This window comes from Lathamus discolor, chromosome 3 (genome assembly GCF_037157495.1).
Source record: "Lathamus discolor isolate bLatDis1 chromosome 3, bLatDis1.hap1, whole genome shotgun sequence".
Lineage (NCBI taxonomy): Eukaryota > Metazoa > Chordata > Aves > Psittaciformes > Psittacidae > Lathamus > Lathamus discolor.
The window spans coordinates 131,536,818-131,556,006 of NC_088886.1; the positions used below are offsets into that span (position 1 = coordinate 131,536,818).

At 42.8% G+C, this 19,189-nt stretch overlaps 1 protein-coding gene across 1 annotated transcript in view; it reads right to left on the reverse strand.

Moving 5' to 3' along the window:
• ANTXRL (ANTXR like) overlaps positions 1-19,189 on the reverse strand; it is a 60,031-nt gene that overhangs the window by 15,581 nt on the left and 25,261 nt on the right. The window contains exons 11-17 of the mRNA XM_065671823.1: positions 18,834-18,903; positions 17,584-17,662; positions 13,647-13,742; positions 13,070-13,108; positions 9,899-9,997; positions 8,572-8,739; positions 7,290-7,370 (exon numbers count right to left, since the gene is read on the reverse strand). Of these exons, the coding sequence (XP_065527895.1) occupies positions 7,290-7,370; positions 8,572-8,739; positions 9,899-9,997; positions 13,070-13,108; positions 13,647-13,742; positions 17,584-17,662; positions 18,834-18,903 (632 nt within the window). The remainder of the gene's footprint in view (positions 1-7,289; positions 7,371-8,571; positions 8,740-9,898; positions 9,998-13,069; positions 13,109-13,646; positions 13,743-17,583; positions 17,663-18,833; positions 18,904-19,189) is intronic.

The window sequence follows — 19,189 nt, forward strand, 5'->3', positions numbered from 1 at the left end:
CTGCTGGAAAGTAGTGAAGGGGAAAGGGACCTGGGGGTCCTGGTGGATAGGAGGATGACCATGAGCCAGCAATGTGCTCTTGTGGCCAAGAAGGCAAATGGCATCTTAGGGTGCATTAGAAAGGGTGTGGTTAGTAGGTCAAGAGAGGTTCTCCTCCCCCTCTACTCAGCCTTGGTGAGGCCGCATCTGGAATATTGCGTCCAGTTCTGGGCCCCTCTGTTCAAGAAGGACAGGGAATTGCTTGAAGGAGTCCAGCGCAGAGCCACAAAGATGATTAAGGGAGTGGAACATCTCCCTTATGAGGAGAGGCTGAGGGAGCTGGGTCTCTTTAGCTTGGAGAAGAGGAGACTGAGGGGTGACCTCATCAATGTTTACAAATATGTAAAGGGTAGGTGTCAGGATGATGGAGCTAGGCTTTTTTCAGTGATATCCAGTGATAGGACAAGGGGCAATGGGTGTAAACTAGAGCATAGGAAGTTCCACGTTAACATCAGGAAGAACTTCTTTACTGTAAGAGTGACAGAGCACTGGAACAGGTTGCCCCTGGGGGTTGTGGAGTCTCCTACACTGGAGATATTCAAGGCCCGTCTGGACAAGTTCCTGTGTGATGTACTGTAGGTTACCCTGCTCTTGCAGGGGGGTTGGACTAGATGATCTTTTTAGGTCCCTTCCAACCCTTGGGATTCTGTGATTCTGTGATTCTGCGAATTGGTTACTTGCTGGTAGCAGCAAATTAGGCCACAGAGAACCACAACTGGTCTTGGTCAAACTAATCAAGTGGCATCATGCTTTCCAAGGTGAATTATTTGATTGACTCTTCAGGAGCAAGCTGAGATTATAGCGAGCACAGAAGAAGGGCACAAGGCTCTTTACCCGCCTAGGGCGTAGGATAATGCTGGGGACTCAGAGATTTCTGGTGAAAATGGTTATTATTTTCTTTGCCTCTGCCAAAAATGTAAGACTGTGGCCCACCTCACAGACACACTGCCTCTTTGTTTGGAGTCTGGAAACAGATGCAAGTATCCCCAACCTTTCTTTTGGTAACTGGTCCTTAAATGGCTCTGCTGCTGCCCAGAGCAAACAGGTGGTAAACCCAAAATTCCCAGGTTCCTCTTGCTTCTCTCATAAGGACTTTCTTCTCCTGGGACGAGACTCATACAGTTCATTATAAGTGCTGACATATTCTGTACAAAGCACAGAAATCGTCTCCTCCTCCAAAACCTCTTGCGTTGGATGGAATAGCTCCTCGGGAGAGAACCAACTTACTCTTTCTAGGAATGAACACACCAGGGAAGCAACTAAAGTACCAAAGTTCTGACATGGAACTCTCCTTCCCGTTCCCGGTTTGTTTCCCCTATTGCAGCTTGACCAGTCCATCAAGTACCAGCTCTGCATTTTGAAGCCGCTTTTTTAACATGACCACGCCACTGCCACCTCTCTCACACAAACTGTTACACACCCTGGCATCAACGAACCAGAGACAGTTGCCTGTCCCCCAGCAGTAGAAAAAACCCAGGTATTCCTCCTCTATTTTTCAAAGGTCTGCTCCACTCAGAGTGCCTGCCTGGCCTTTAGCATTGCAAGAAGGGACGCTGTATATCCCAATCCTTAAGTTGTCCAAAATCTTAAAACCACCAGTGTTGTTGCAAAGAGTGCAGAGTGTCTTGTTGCTCCAGAAGCAGTTCCTATATGAGACACTAAAACTGGCATATAAAACTGGAGGATATTATTATTAACCTGATGTTTACGTTCAAAACCAGATTAAATCAAGATGAAGACTTAACAGACATGGTTCATAAACTCTTCAAGTTGTGCAGTATCTTTGTATTACTTCTACAATGGCAGACTCAATTGCTCATTCTGCATATTGAAACAGATTCTTACATAGTTACCGGAAGTATGTAAGCAGAGTGCTAAGGAAGGCTGGGTAGGTTAATTTCTGGACTGTCACCGAACTCAGGAGACAATGAGGGATGTACAGCTCACAGCAATCCAACTGAAACAAGGTAACATGAGGTTCACCATTGACCTATGGGTGCTGCCAAGAAACAAATAAACATTGGCTGCAGCACATCTGTTCATTTGCACATGTAAATCAGATCTGAACACACAGTCCTAGTAAGCAACTGCATGTTTGTGCATTTGTTTTCTCAAAACAGATGTAGCTTCAGTTGTGGGCTTCCTCCTAAGCCCCAGAATAGGCACCCAGCTCCAAGCCAGGACTGCAAAGCTTAGACACACTATACTCTAAACATTATCATGGAGCATCAATGAAGTGCTGCCTGGAAAATTTCAGGGACAACACAAAAGAGCCTATTCCCCCAAGTCAGGCATGTCAGTGTTGCAGTTAACCAAGGACTTATCCCAAAGTTATGCTCCCTATTAAAACAGGGAACAGAACAGGTTCATCAGATCCTTTGCCATAAATATCAAATTAAAATCAAAGTGGTACACATGCTTAGAGACTAGAGAAGAGCCCCCTGGCTACCTAACAGAGTCCATCTATGAAATGTTCAAAGTGTTGTTAGGAACATGGTCTCACCATCCCAGAATTTACTGTTAATCTCATCACTGTGGAACTACAGTAAAACAGAAATGAAGTAACTTCCATCAACTACAGCCAGGGTCTCTGAATTCACATCTTGGTGCCTTAAACACACAAGGCCAAACCTCCTTCATCCTGTTGTGTGCTAAGTTGCACCAGCCCTGGGGTTTTACCCTATCTTCAAAAGAGCCTCTTGTGGTTGTTGTTACTGAGCATGCTGAGCATTACTGAGCTCTGCCAATTACAACTTAGGATATTACAACACATCTCCAAGCAAGTGGCAAGGAAGCCTATTAAACACCATTATTTGGTCTTGAAAAGAAATAATCAGAATGAGCTCCAAATGACACTGGTAATTGGGCAGGTAGTGTGGAGTGATAGGAGGGTGCTGCTATTCCTGTAGGCTGTATTCAAACTGCTGACCACCTGTAGCTAGCAGCCAGAAAGTAATAACTAGCTGTTAACAATTGATAGGTTTGGTGTCACACCATTCATCTGAGGAGTCCCAGGTGCCTGAAAGGACTTAACCTCACAGCTGTAAGGAAGATACATAAAGTATTCTCATGATTATTTTGCAGTTGGGAAAACAAAAGCACATGGATGCTGTGGTCAGCATTAAGAGGAATTGCTCAACATTCGAAGGTAATCAGACCTGAGCTTTAACTTCAGCTTAAGAGTGATCACTTCCAAAGGGACACACAGAATAAGGAACACAAGGAATTCCTGTTCTCATTTCAGAGGCGAGTGTTTATAATTCTAGCTGCTGTGCCTTGTTCAAAGTCCCACAGTAAATCAATAGTGAGAACTTGAATGGACCCAGAAGTCCCGGCTTCCAACATGACCAGCAGCTCATAGTTTGTGAACTTTTTGACTGCACAGCAGCATTTTTACCTTCAGTTTTATGGAAAAAAGAAGACAAAAAGGCTTTCAGATTTTTGTGCAACAGCCTGCTTCTAGTCTCCTTCCCAAGGAAAGGGTTTTGCATGTTCAAACCACAGGGTAGTACTCTAAAGCATTGTTTTTTTCTAAGTAAAGTCCCATGAGTACAGAAAGGTGATGGTGACAGTAAAATCCAAGCTACGTTCTCTGTTGCAGGGAATTTTCGGTGACAAATACGAAATCACTTTCTAAAGATTTAAAGTAAACAAGAGCAATTCTGCCTACAGGGAAAAATGTTGTCTCATTTTCAATGAGGTTTTTGGTAAACCGAGCCTCAGAATTTCCTGTGACAGAATGTGCTGAAATGCAGAATGAAATGGATTTGCTGAAAACAGTGACTAAGCAGACCATTTGAAAGAAACATCTCACCTTCCTCTCTGCCTGTATTGGAGCTTTTAATGTTTACTTGCTGGTGTTCATAACATCACTGCGTTTGATCCAAGAAGCCAAGGGGAAAAGGTTTAAAGTTCCTTTTTGCAGAGGCTACTGACAACCTGTCCCACCAGCTACTGTGGTTTCTATAAGATACTTCAAGATAGCCAAACATTAATATTTCATAAACTCCAATCTTCATGGCAGCCCCCCGCAAGCTCAGAATCAAGCTCAGGAGGACACCGACACAGTGAAAGGAAGTCCTCAAGGCCGCCTGAGCATCCCGAGCAACACACAGCTAACCAGGCCACGTGGCCACTCTGACACGCTTCCTGTTGCTGGATGAGCAGTGTTCCTACCTCACAGCTGTCAATCCTTTTCTTGGGCCAAAAGAGTGACTGCTGGTCCTGTAAGCCCTGAATTTCTGGGGGAGGAAAGGAAGAATAACAGCCTTGCTCTAAGGGATTCATCACTGCAGCAGCAGCCCAAATGTCTGTGAAGGCTTCACCTTCATACATTATTGCAAGGAAGAAAGCCCATCACTCCAAAACAGAGCTGCTAGCCCTTTTTCAATTTTTTTTCTCCTCTGCTGATGTTTTCTGACAGCTCAGCAAAAAGCCAACCCACAAATAGCAGCCTATCTGCTAATGATGGGGTAGAGCTAAGTGTGTTTATCCCTTGCTGTCCCATCCTAGTGCAACAGAAGCTTCTGCTAGGGGTGACCTGCAGAATTTGAGTGAGTAGGGTCCTGTGACTCTTTACTGAGGTACTTGTCAAACTAATAACCACTTTCAGCAGTGGTGCACTGACAAGATCTTGAATGGAGACCAAGAGGAGGAGCTGTTTCCAGAGCCAAGCCAAACACCGTGGGCATAGCTCCCAAGAGAAGGGGCATCAGAGCTTATGCTTGGCTGGTTTTCTTTAAATCACAGTTCCAAAAAGCAGCTGTGATTTTCACAGCCAGTCCTATTAGTACAATCCTGCCTAATACTGATGGGTTGTCCATCCCCAGATCATTTTCTTGGTAAGTCTGTGGAAGCATGAGGCAGGGCAGGAAAACTCTCGGTAGCCTCGGCCAGCTCTGCAGGGAGGCCATAACCCCTTGCTACCAGCAGCCCAGCTCCTGTGGTGTAAGAATAATAGAGGAAGGAGGCAATCACACTCCCTCTCTCCAAGATCAGTGGCCTGTGGATGGCACAGTCTGGAAGAGCACCATGCACAGAGGCATGTCAAGCTGTACTTTCATGTCTACCCAACAGTAAACCAAAATCCATTGACTGCTGTCACCACTCTGTGGAAGAGTGACCTTGTCCCTGCCTGGCCTGGGTCAAACGGAGCAGTGGGCTTGCTCTTGGGACTGCCAGGCTCCTCCAGCTCTGCACGGCCAGTGCTCCAGGCTCTCCACACTGTTGGTCACTCATAGCACTGACTTATCTCCCCATTCTTCAGACACAGTCTGTGCATATGTGTATGTATACTAATATATACTTATGCGTACATAATGTATATTTATACACCCCTTCCCCCCAAAAAAGCCTAACTTACAAGAATCTAATTCTCCACTGAGAGATTTTCTACTAGAAAAGTAAACCAAACAATAAATAATAACCTTGGTCTTTTCTGTGCTCACTTTCCCCATGAAATAAAGGCCTGTGATGTCTTTTTTTAAAACAGCAGAATGATGTCCAGCCATTTTCTTTTTTCGTGTTCAATATTCTTCAGCTTTAGTTAATTTCACAGGCCAGGGAACAGAGATGATCCTATTCTTCCACTGAATCTGGCTCAATAGAATTCCTTCCACCCTATTTCCCAGATGTACATTTGATTTTTCTAATGTTCTCGTTGATACAATAATCCTTCAGCTCATTCTGTTTTACATTGCCTCTTTTGAGCCCCTTCTCTTCCCCATAGCAAAGCTGGAAGGCAAGGAACTGAGGATCCCTGTTTGAAGCCAGCCCCCTGCATGTTTCTTGACTGCGCAGGCTAACAGAGGCTCTGTTGTATTCTGCACTGATAGAAATGTACCAACCAAGGGAGTGAAAGGCAGAGGATAGATTCATACTATACAATGCTAGTGCTATCAAAATACAGCTGGGCCTAAAGAGCCTATTCAGAAGCTCCAGATCGTGCTTAAAAAGTAAATAAGGTGTTCTGAGCACAGCTGCTTTGAAAATGCAGCTTAGTGAAACAGTTAAAACCATTTTAGAAAGTAGCACAGGAAGCTGAGTTTGGTCTCTTAGTTTCCTCACACACCAAAAGAAAAATGGAAGAGACTAAACTTGAAATACTGTATGTTTGGTTAATAACCAGACAAGTGTCGTAACGGTATTTTGCCAAAAACCACAGCAGTACAACTTATTTGCCCTAGATGATGGAAATTTGGGATAAAGTCCGTTATTAGATGTGAAGGTCACCCAGGAAAACAACCCCACACAAGGGCCTCTGCGCTGCTCCTACCCCAGAACAGCACTTAGTGGCCCCTGCTGTAACTCTGTAGCCACTTCCCCTTGAGAGCAAAGGTGATGAAATATATGGACTCCTGCCAGAGAAGGGACACAGTGGGGAGAAAGGTGCTGTCGTTTCTGTTCAGTCCTCATGTTTCACGGTGGCACTGCAGAAAGCCATATCTGAAGCTGCAACAGCCCAAAGCAGCAGGACTCAGTTCTTAAGAGAGTTTTCCCCTCAGAGGAACAAGACAGACAGAACCATAACGGTGCCAGGCTCTCACAGAGAAATTGTGAGAGCTCTCAGCTAAACTAACACAAGTGACCCAGGGGCAGTACACAGACATCTCCACGTCTCTGAAAGGCACATACCTCCTGCTTCCTTCCAGGCAGAATCTACTTCTGACCAGTGTCTGGCTAATAGACTTTATCAAGGCAGGAGATACTCTCTGTCTACATATAGGATATAACCAAGAAATGTGTCTTTGCACAGAATTTTACATAAAAGTTTTTCTCCATTAACTTTGATGATTTGTTTCTTCATCACCTGCACATGTTTTCCCATGAGTTCATGATGTCTTTTATTATTCACTTAACTCTATTATTAACTCTGAGAAGCATTTTAACGAAGCTGGGTAGGAAGGATAATTACTGTTGTAAAATGACTACTGCATATTAAATTCTAAATGAGCAGTCTCAAAGAACCTATCTCCTTTGACTTCAACATGTGTGCCCAGGGAAAAAAAAAGGCTAAGAACTATCATGGCTGAAAAAGGTCTCATATACTACTGTGGCTGGCCAACTTCTTCCTCAGTCTGCTCAGCTCATCACAGTGAACACATTGCTGTTGACTTTTTGGGGCAACATTTTAAAATAGATGCCACAGCAAACATTTTAGCTCATTTTGAACCTGGAAGGGTGGCTGGAAGGGAAGAGCATTGCTGCTGCTAACAGAGAAGTAACATGCCAGTGTGTTTGCAACACCTTACCTTGTCCCCTGGTTGAGGTCTCATAAGAGAGACTTGATCATAGCCTCGTCGAACCAAAGCCCACAGTGCATCAAGTTTGCCCTGGAATATATATAAAAAAAATAAAAGTAATGTGACCAAGAAATTTTGGAAAACAGCATGAGATTAAACTACAGGGAGTTGATTCAGCTTTTCTGTATAAAATTGTCTGCACAAACATTGCTCCTGTGCCCTTGCCCTCTGTATATTGCTTATCTGGACAGCCAGAAAAGAGACCTTAGTGGTGTAACATGTACCCAATATTCAATGTGTGCAATGGGCCAAATTCAGCCTGCCTCAGTCCTCAGTGAGCCATACTCACTGAGGATGACTGTAGCTTAATGTGAACAACTCCTGTAAAATGTACAATTAGACAGGTGTTATGTTAATGAAAGGCAGAACCACAGAAGTACTGTACTGATGGGAGGTGAGCTACAGCATGGACAAACAGCCCCAAAACTACATACCTAGGCTGGCTTTAAAAAAAATAAAAATAAATCACAGCTACTTTCCAGACAATAAATTCAAGCACTGTTAAACTCATCTGTGAGCATGGTGGGGAGGGAGACCTCATCCCACAAAGCACTGGTTTGGGACATAGCCACAGGTTTCTGGGATGAGCATGGTATGCTGCTCCCTTGGCCTGTGCTAGCTCTCCAGCTTCCTTCTCTGTAAGTGGAGAGAATAGCTCTGCTCTGCCTCCAGGGTTGTGTGAGGATACATACATCAAAAGACAGGGAGACATCAGATACTATAATGATATGGGACAAATGGGTATGGAAGTGTGGGGAGACTGAGCGACTTGTCTAAAATCAGAAACTACATCTTGTGGCTGAACTAGAGAGAAACAGAGCTGAATCTCAACCAAAGGCCTTCGCCACAGTAAAGTCAAAAAAGGATGGTGCACTTTATGTGATCCTCCTTGTATACTGCCTTGAGACAGCATTAAACATCATCTAGCCTTCTTAAGAGTTGAGATGTCTGCTGTTACAATCAAGGCTATGCAAAAATGCCTGAAAAGAAGATATGAGCTGAAGGAGGGAAGATGTCTACACATGCCTTCCCATTTTCCTCAAAAAGCTATTGCACCACATCGCCAGGTGAAACGCATTTTCCAAGAAATGAGCAAAGGTGACTGTTACTGGCCTTTTTTCTAAATAGGCTCCCCCCAGCTCCACTGTAAGTAAGGCTGCACTAAGGAAGCAGGATGTAGCAACATACACAACAGAAGAGACTTGGTAAAACTGAGGGGCAGACACGCTACCTTGATTGGAGTGTACCATTTCCGTTGGGAAGGTGGTTTTCTCACATGGGGCTTCTTCGGCTTTGGTTCCCATGGCTCATACTCCTGTTCTGGCAATTTAATAATAGCATTTTTGGGCTTCTCCAGTTTTGCTCCTTCCTCTGTTGACCCCTTGTCTCCCCATCGCACCTGAAGTCAGGAGAACACACTGTAAGTCGATATTCTTCAGCAGTCCCCACCAGCGGGTGGCTTTCACAGACATTAATTAGTTCCTATCAGATGACCCAATGCCACCAGATATGTAGCCCATTTTATGAAGGCACCAAACTTGCACTGTAATTGGAAATGCACGTCTAAGAGACAAATAGTTTCACTCAAAAACTGCTTGAACTACTATCTTTTGCACCATCCAGTAACCTAAGTTGTTGTGGGAATTCACAGCATCCAGGGCAGCATGCATGGTTAGGAATATTGAGTTGATTTCACTAACATGGTTATTTACAGGAGTTAGTAGCTGATCACAGCATTATCCACTGATTCCCTGACACCTACATGCCGTAAGACAGGGCACAAGGCAAATTTCTTTCAGAGTAACACCTCAGTTTACACACTAAGACTGGCTTGTGCATGAATCCCAGGACAGGATTTGATTCATTGGCCAATTTCAGCACATGTGGTTTTGTGCATTATGAGTTAACACTTAACTAAAAAAAAAACAACCAACCAACCAACCAACCAAAAACCCCAAAACCAAACAAACAAGAAACAAAAAACAAAACCAAAAAAACCCAACAAACAAACAAAAAAAACCCAACACCAACAAACCAAAACAAACCAAAGCACCCCCCCCCAAAAAAAAAAAAACAAAAACCAAACACCCAAAAACAAACCCAAAAGAAAAATATGGGTGGGCTGAAGAGAAAAAAAACACCCTGGCTTAAATTCCCCAAGCTAACTGCTCCCAGCCAGTCAGGCACAGTGTAGACGGCACCCTCAGATACTCAAAACCGGTGTGTAACTCTGCCTGAAACAAAAGAATTGAACCCAACTGCACCGACAGGTTGATTCACTAATTAAAAACTTCTTTTGGAGCTTATCTCATTTCTTAACCTGCAAATTTTCTTTAGCTCATAATGCTCAGTTCATTTAATTATTCACGCAAATAATGGCAGCTTGGTGTCTGTTACTAGGACAGCAGGTGCAATCAGCTGGACAAGCCCTAATTAAATCCCAGTCTCTAGCCCATCAAGGCAGCTTTAAAAAAAAACCCAAAACACATAAAACCAGATTGTTATAATTTATAACTAAACATGCTGATTTTTACAACACTAAAGAACAAGCCAAATACCTCCATCCTCTTAATCCCACCAACACCTCGACCTCCATAATAAGATGCGTCCACGGTTGGCCACTTTTTCTTTGGCAATCCATCTTCATCATCCGATTCCTATGGGAAAGTCAGGCAGCTATTACTTCTGTTCTCACACAAACAGTGTAAACTATGGCAAACAACTGAACATCCTATGGTCCAGCCCTTGGATAGCTGGCTTTGTGTGTTATACTTATTTGCTGACAAAAAACAAAAGTTTTTTGTCTCTGCAGCTGCAATTTTAACCAGGGAAGCCAAAGAGGATTGCCTATTCCTCTCTCCAGGCAGCTTTTATGCAGTCAAATATGCATTGAGCTTCAAAATCACAACTGATTTTTAAGGGAAGGCAAAGTGAAAATGAATCGTACGCTATACTGGCTTCCCACTATGGCTATGCAGAAGGTGCAGCAATCAGTTGGCCTAAAGAAATAATTTTTTAATTGCATTTTTAGAACTTCATGTCATCTAACAGGGAAAAAAGCTACTACTGTGAGTTTTCTAACATGGGCATCAGACCATTTTCTCGTGGCAGCTGTAACTAGTTATTCTGTGCTGCTTTGTACAGTCTGGCTCAAGCTGTACAGTTTGGAACCAGGACTGAGACTGGAGCATCTCCAAACTGTCAGGAAGCTCAGATCCAGAGTTTTTGACCTGCACTTACAAAGACTGCAGATTATTTTTCTGGAACGTGGGAGAGTCTGAATCAGGCATTTACTTCAGGTTCACTGTTCTGTTCTTGCTTAACTAAAAGCTGGCAAATGTTTCTGGTTCAACAACCCTGGGAACACTTCTGCTCCCATCATCAGCCAACAGAAGTCACTGGGATTTCTCAGACTTCCTATCATTACACTGAGCTGAGGCAGCTGAAAGTCACACCATGACACCTATAACTGAGGAAAGGGCTCAACAAGCTTCCTAAGGTGCCATATTCCTTCCTTACATGAACACAAATAACTAACTTCATGCTGACATGCAGATGTGCACACTGCTCTTGGGCTGGCCATGCACAGTGCTTCTTGCTCATTTTCATCAGTACAAGCATGTTTTTAGAAACTGTCTAGACATAGGTTTTACTAAAAGAAATAAAAAAAAATCAAGTGAAATCCAAATACTAGAGAATGACACAAGTTATTGTCAGATTACTAGGTGACATTTTCTCAAAATTGTCCCACATGATTCTATTGGAATGCAAAAGGAATGGAGAGTCCAAAAGCCAACAATATTTGTTCTTTTAAACATGCTGTTATTTTTGTTTGTTCATATTTAACTCTTAGGTTATGCCTCTGACAAACATTATTTCCACCAGTTATTCAGTGACATCTGATCTCTCAGCTATGGTACATGAGTTAGTTCCTCCAACAAATGCTTTAGCATGGCCAGGCAAGACTAGAGTTGACATTTCCATTAACCAGTAAGAGCGGGTTGTTTTGGTTTCATTTGTGGGGTGGGTGGAGGAACTGGTTGGTGGGGTGTTGCCTTTGGTGCTGGTGGGGGCTTTTTTTTGTTCTTGTTGTTGCTGTTTGTTTGTTTTATCCTAAGTCAGGGAAACAAACATACAAGGAAGGCACTAGGATTTGGTGTTGGGTTTTGTTGGTTTGCTTTTGTAGAGTTTTTGTTTAACAAACAAATTTTATCCCACTTTGTGGACAACTAAACCAGTACCCAGTGAAATACATCAATAATTTGAATTCAGTGATATTTAATTTCATTGTGAACTTGAGTATAACATAAAATGTGATGTAACAGAGATTTCATGTGTTCATGTCTTAACAACCTTTGTTATACCAAATATCCCCTACACTGAACACATAGCAAAGCAATATAAACAGCTACCACATATATATTTTGAATAGTAATGGGAATCTAATGCTTGTGGTTTAGAACAAGTGTTAGATAACTATATTCAGTTTAATAGCAGCAATACCAGATGTATCAGCTAAAGGACAACTCACTATACCTAGGAAGACTAAGTATAACAAGCCCACACTCCATACTGGATAAAGAAAGACAAGTAATCCCAAGTAAAGGGATGGATAACATCTGTATTCTGTGTTATTCCTGGACACTTAACATCAGATCACCGTCTCTACATCTAAAATCTCTGCAAATCAGAATAATCTCAAAGTATCTGTGAACTCTGCTGCAGGGGTGCCATGCGCTCTAAAACCTCCTTCAAACACAGCTTAGCTGCAATTGCTTGCTTCACAGCAACACTAATCACCCTAGAACCAGCATGATTTTTGGTATGTCTTTTAAAGTTAAGTTGTCACAGTGCTGCTGCCCAGGACAAGCAATAGGATCACATACACAGTTATGGTGGCCTCTGGCAACCTCAAAACAGCAGCTGTGGTTGCCTCCTCATATTCATGCCAAGTTACAGCAAGTTAGCAGCAAACTGTAAGCTTCTCTTGGGGGTTAGGCAAGTATTTTTCCATCATTTAACTGTCTATGCCTATGAAAGAAATAAAGGCAGGCACGAGTTTTCTCTGGAGGTACTTTTATTTATTACTATTATTTTAATGAAATTAGTACAGTGAAATTAAGCTGAGGTCAGGGCCAGAGAGGTCAGCATCAGTTACTGTCCCAAAAAGAGCCAACTACAACCATACCTCAAATAGCTCACAACCTAAATGGAGGAGAAAGGCTAAATGTCCTTTAAAAGGTCACTCTGCAGCAAAACCACAGCTGTGGCAGGCTCTTGTCTCCCTCTCCTGTAAAAAAGCCACAAGAATGTGGCCTTCACTGTCCTTTCTTTCAGCTGCCAAACTTTGTTTCATACTGCAAAGCTGGGCTAAACTCCCGCTCAGAGCAATGGCAGCTTTGCTGGAGGAGGGACGGCTTTCAACACAGCTTTAGAAGCAAAGATTTGCTCACACACCTCTTTTATGTGCAGCAGAAGGAACAAAATACCATGAGAACTCCCAGTCTGTGGACTTCTGAGTTATGCAACTATTTTCTCTGTGGATGGAAATACCCTTACTGTATGTATATAAAGCAGCCATAAAACAGAAATAACTGTCCTGACCAAAGGGACTTCCTCTCACAGCCTTCAAGGTATCATTAAGACACCTACAGGGCTGACATTCCTTGGCAGCACTATACACTACAGTGGCTGCAGGCAGCACAATAGCTCCAAAGTAGTGTACTTACAGGCTCTGGAGGTGGTGGTGGTGGTGGCTCCTTGATCACCTATAATATATAAACAGTGGAAGAAATCTGAGATAATGATAGGGTTCATCATCTCAATGCTATGTCTTCTCTGCTCTTCTGCTAATATCAAAGATGGGTTGCCCAGCTGAATCAATAGGCATAAAATAAATGCAGACAAGAAGTTAAATCCATCACATTGAACTATCTGAGTAGTCAAGAAGTGCCCTATTAAATAACACATAATACAGCTTATTATTCTGGTAGTTCTGCCTTAAAAGCATTATACAACCACCAAACTAGTGCAAGAAACTAATGCAGAATCTGCAGCTCCTACAAACACTTGGGCCATATCCACAAGCTCACTTAAACTTATTCAGTGTCAAAATAACGTAAACTTCACAACATTCAAAACCCCAGACCAGAGTGACTTAACAAGCACATTTAACAGTCTGCTGAATCAGCGCCGTACAAGCCTGGCAATATTTTTCTTAAAGTTAACCATCCACTCCAACAACTTCAATTCTGTGGTTTCAAAAAGAGATGAAACCAAGTCAAAAGAATAAAATCCTGTACTTACCACTGTGCAGCAAAGGGGCCAGAACCACCACAGAAGAGCCAGAGCCAGCAGCAGAAAGAGAACCAGGAGAACAATGAAAAGGATGGTCCCAGTCAGCTGCAAACAGATGATTACTTCCAAGTTATGTGGGCACGTCACAAACAAGGCAGGAGTCTTTATATTACACATTTAGACTGGGTAAAAGGAACCGAGTTTCCCTTACTGTGAGGTCTCAGGTAGATTGTGCACTCAGTCACTATTATCATTAGGGTCACATCAACATTTGGTATGACAAATCTGTATTTGAAGTCACGATGCAGGGATGCACCTCCTGTTTGTGGTGTGTATAGGTATCATGAATATATGAATTTATGGTATACTTCTAGCCCACTGCATTAAAGCGTGTTAACTTGTATAAAAACCATCCCCAAATCTGTGCTGACAAGTCCCTTAGTACTCGCAGAGGGGCATTGCAAACTACATGACCACAGACTCTCTCAGGTGTGCAGAGTCATCTTTCGTCACCAGAGATGTACAATATGTAAATGCTGATATTCAAAGAATGGGAATATTTGGGCTAAGACTTTATGGGTCAGCATCACAGAAGAGAACACAATTTACTTAGCCTCATCAGCTCCTAAGCCTGCCTGTATTGCATCTTGACTCAAACTGCACACATAATCCCAACCTGAGTGACTATAGAACCATCAAATAATTTGGGTTGGAAGGGACCTTCAAAGGTCATCTAGTCCAACACCCCTGCAATAAGCAGGGGCATCTTCAACTGTATCAGGTTGCTCAGAACCACATCCGGCCTGGCCTTGAAAGTCTGCAAATTAGTCCTTTATGCTGCTGGTTGTCGGTACACTTTGTAGAGCTGGTTTAATTATTTTTAATGAGATTCTGTCATCATGATCTTGGGTATTTCTGATTCTTATATTCTATCTGTTTCTCCGCAGAGAGCGGTGAGACTTTACGGCTGGATAGCCAAGGGTTTGCATTCAAAATCAAAGTTAATTTTCTTTAGAATTACTAGAATCTAAAATAAATTCAAATGTTAACACTTGAAATTGCTTTTCAGAGCAGTCAGGCAACCAAAGAGAATCACAGCTTTGATTTTCCTGAGTAAATCTTAATGGATTCTTTGCACTCAGAGCATTTCACGTCAGTGTGTTCAGAAGAGTTATTAACTCTGTGTATTACTCTGATGACCATAGAGAAGCAGGTCTTCGTATGCTGCTTGGCCCCTGCAGAGCACACAGAGCACATGGCTTTTTGGAAGTTAAACATTTGTTGCAGTGGCATGCTGGGACATGCTGTTTCCTTAGACTGCACTGGGCTCTGGGACGAGGTTAAGGTTAGCTCTCATGCTCCAGCCATTTCTTTTATACTGGGAAAAGAAACCTCTTCAGTGGTAGACTTTCTGAGTTTGAGAACCGGTTCAGTTCACTAGCACCAGAGGTAGCAGAGAACAGTCAGAACTTGGCAGCAAACTAGAGGAGAGCCTGGGATTAGGAGGATGTGCAAAAAGCTTGAAAAAAGCTCTGTGGATCAGGCTGAGGGAATCAGAACTGGCTAAATAGGAAGCTGTAAGAGATTTTCAAAGAAGGGTAGGTGGGAAGACAAATGGGAAAAAAAAAGCAAATTCTAAAGAAGACTTATGGAGGATAAAAGCCCATGAGATTCACCTGTTAGATGACACACTACCCAGCTGCAGTTCAGTGCTGCAGCTCCCCTCTCTGGCCCTCCTATGGACCCATGTGGCACTAAATACACTTGGAAAGCAGACTTGAAAGGCATGAATTCCCAGCAAAGTCAGTCTGCTGAGAAAAAGACGAGTAAAAGTCAAATATGACTTCAAGAGGTATTGCTGCACTCAAAATCAAATCCAAGCATAGTAGCAATGCAGTGCATGAGCAACAGATGCACATACCACTGCTACTGTTACTCCAAACACACCTCACCACCTTGTTCTGTAGCCTTTCCTCCCAGGTTCACTCTTCCCATGCTAAGTGCTCATATAAATTGCTGAGACATGTGCCCGCTGCAGCTCTGAAGCCGCTGGTAGCAAAGAGCTAAAGTGTCCTCTTTTAATGATTAAATAAACAAAGCATTGTAGTGAAGTTGGACTTGGAAAAAGAAATAGCAGAATTCATGGAGCTGAACAGAAATAAGCATGGGGATCACAGAGAGGCTTTAGGAGTAAAGTGAAGATACTTACTGTACAGAAAGGACAGAAGGGCCAGCAGGGGAGGAGAGCTGAGCAGGCCAGCTGACTGCCACCCACAGAAAAGGAAACGGGAGAGGAAAGGAAATGGAGGGAGTCTCTAAAACGAGAAGAGTTAAATGCATGAAATTAAGACAAAGTTGGAAACTGAACTGCCAACCTCCCTGTTTATGGGATGTAACCAGACTGAGACAGCCTTTTTGTACCAACTGAGAATCAGGCTTTCTGCCTCCTTCACATTCAATCTGCAAGACGCTGGTCAAAAGCTGTCAGATTGACAGGACTGGAGATTGGATTCCTCTCTTTATCCTAAGGCTACTGAAAGGAACGCTTCCTCCATCCATGCTCTGGCCTGTGGGAGCCCCAGCTATGGCTAAAATTTCAGTGCTCATTATAAATAAGCTACATACGGGTGACTAAATGAACCAGTTAATACTTGTGTTCCACAAGGGGAATAAAATGTGGAAATATCAGTCTTTGGGGCAGAAAATTTGGAGGAAAGTTTCAGAAAAATAAAAATCAGGTGAAGCAGCAAACGTATCTCTGCTACGTTCTGAGTTCCTGCACCCCAGCCTGCCCCAGAAATCTGGTGTGAGATTTCCCAGCTTCATTGCTGAAAACATCAGAAAATTAAATTTGCAAGTTCCAGTCACTGCCGCTGTGTATATTCCTACCCTTGTGTTCTGCAGCCGTCAAAAAGGCCAACAATGATTACAAACCAGTATGACAGCATTTGGCCTAGGCTATAAAAGACCTTTTGACACTAGTAACGATAAAGCTCAACTTTGATACAAAGTGCTTTCTATCAGGTATTTCAGCCAGCCTAGCTTATTCCACAAGCACAAGGCCACATCTTTCGCTACTGTTCTTGCTTTCACAACTACAGGTGTTGCCTATTTTCACTCCAAAACAAGAAGGACTACTGTTTACCTCGTAGCTGTTGTCTTAATTTTCATTGTTTGATTCTAAAATCATATTTTTAATAAAGGATCACTTCCAGCAGTTGGCCCCTAACACTCTGCCTGGTCTTTTTGACCAGGAGATGTTCATATCAAAGCCATTGCTGTCCTGCAGCAGCACATTTGCCCTTGGCTGGGCTGAGCAGTGGCCTTTTATGAAGAAGCTCATCCGGATCTGAAGCTGCCATCTCTTTCTGGTCACCTCTCATGACACCAAGAGAATAGCAACCAGCCTCTGCCACTAAAACAGTAAAAACACCTTAGTAAATCGTGAACTAGCAAAGGCGAATTGTGGTGGTCTAAAAACAAATGCTGTAAGCTCCAACCAAAAAATAACCACGTAAATTCAGAGCACCTCCAATGCTGGGCCCCTTCCAGATCCAAGTCCTGACAGTTGCACTTTTGACCCCAGATCCCATAATGGAGCCCAAAGTTCAGCATCTGGAAGCAACACCCTTCCCTCATTTTCTCAGATTCCCTTCTACTCAGTACCTAGTTTTGCGGAACTCCCTTTCCTGGGCTAGGAATGGGGAGGGTGCCTTTTGTTGTACTATTTTATTCAGTAAACCTATCATGATCTATCCATCAACAATAACAATTTAAACTTAACTAGCCCTGGTTATTTTCCAAAGAACGGCTGGGATCCAGTCAATAACTGTGATACAGTAGCTGTAGAGAACTCATGCTCACTCAAGGAGGCTTTGCCTGAAGAACCACTGCCTCATTGCGAGTTCTCATGGTTTCTCTGTCAAGCCCCATTGCAATTACTTACACACTGTGTACTGGTGATGCTGACAGAGCTGGAGATGAACGTTAGCCCGTTGTTCATGCTGACTTGTAAGAAAACCACCCTAAAGCACAAAAGAGATGATATACTTATTTTTAGTGTCATCTTTATATCCATTGTTACCTTTATTCTGGCTGTGGTTTAACTATTGGCTCATGAGCATGCATGTCCTGCTGAGACAGGGCATTTTCATGGCTTCAGGTGCTCACCTGCATTTGTGTTTCTGCTTGCCCAGGAGCTGCCCTTTTTATGTTGCCTTAACTGAGTTGGGGCATATGCTTTCTATTAAAAAACCTCCACGCCACCTGGGGCAAAGGGCACTAGGACACCAGGTCATAACTTAAATCTCAGACCTTTACAATAGTACCCTAGAGAACACAACTAAGACTTTATTTAAAAAAAAAAAAAACTCTTTCTGGAGCTTTAAGAACCAGAATGTGTTTATTTTATATCCAAACAAATCCAAAATACCCACACCGAGGTCAAGGGTAATAACACTGAAATGACAGTGAAATTAAAAGGAAATCTGGCCCTAGCCATTCTCCCATATCAAAGAAATGGTCTGAGAAAAAACAAAACAAGAAAACACAAAACAACACCAAAAAACCCCAAACAAATGAAAAAATATTCAACCCCAAACCACAAGACAAAAAAGCCCATAAAAACACCCCAAACCCCTCAACAAACAACTTTCCCTCACCCATGAATAGGAAAAGGGAAGGAGGCATTCTCCCTCACCCCCAGTATGGTATTTAAGCACCCACAAGATCACTTATGGGGAAGGTAGAGCCTTGTGCCGTGTCTCCCAGGAGTCTGCACAATTAAAACAGCTGGAAAATACCAACACTAGACAGAGCAGGGCAAAATGCAGGAATTAACATCTACAACAGCATCAAGAGAATTCAAATCAAGCACCACTTTTCAGTCAAATTCAATTACCTTTTGGTCTGAAAAAACAGGATATAGGAACAGAGGACAAAGCACTGTTCTATAATTTGTCCATGGTCCAACAAGGCCTTTGGTTAAGCTGTTCTAAAGACCCACAGTGTTGAATACAGCTATGCTTGCTCATCCTAGGAGAGGATTTTGCTTAAACGGGGTGTCTGTAATCCTGTCATACACACCAAAATTTATTAGCTTGGCACTTTGGGCAAAATTCTGAGCCCCTGCCTCAGTAATGACACCCTCATCCAGAAGTCCACTCTCTCTTGACATGTGCTAGAAACAATACTTACTGTCCAGCATCTTCTATCACTGGGGCAGGACAAAGTAAGTAAGTATCATGAACAAGGGTCGGCTTTTCATCTGAAAAGAAATGAATATAACTGTCAGTGGCGAAAAGAAAAGAATTTTTCCAAAGCAGGCCACCCTTTGGAGAAGCGTTGATACCAAATGAGAGTCATAGACAAATTCATTATATCGGCAAGTACCAACAATCCCCCAGTGGTACCAAATTACAAAGTACGGAAATGACCATTCTTGTTGATGCCAATATAATGTTATTAGACTGGAGATACTATATCAAAAGTATGGAAGTATACATCTATTCCCAACAGCAGAGATCAGCCATTTGGAAGCCAGCTTTGAGGAG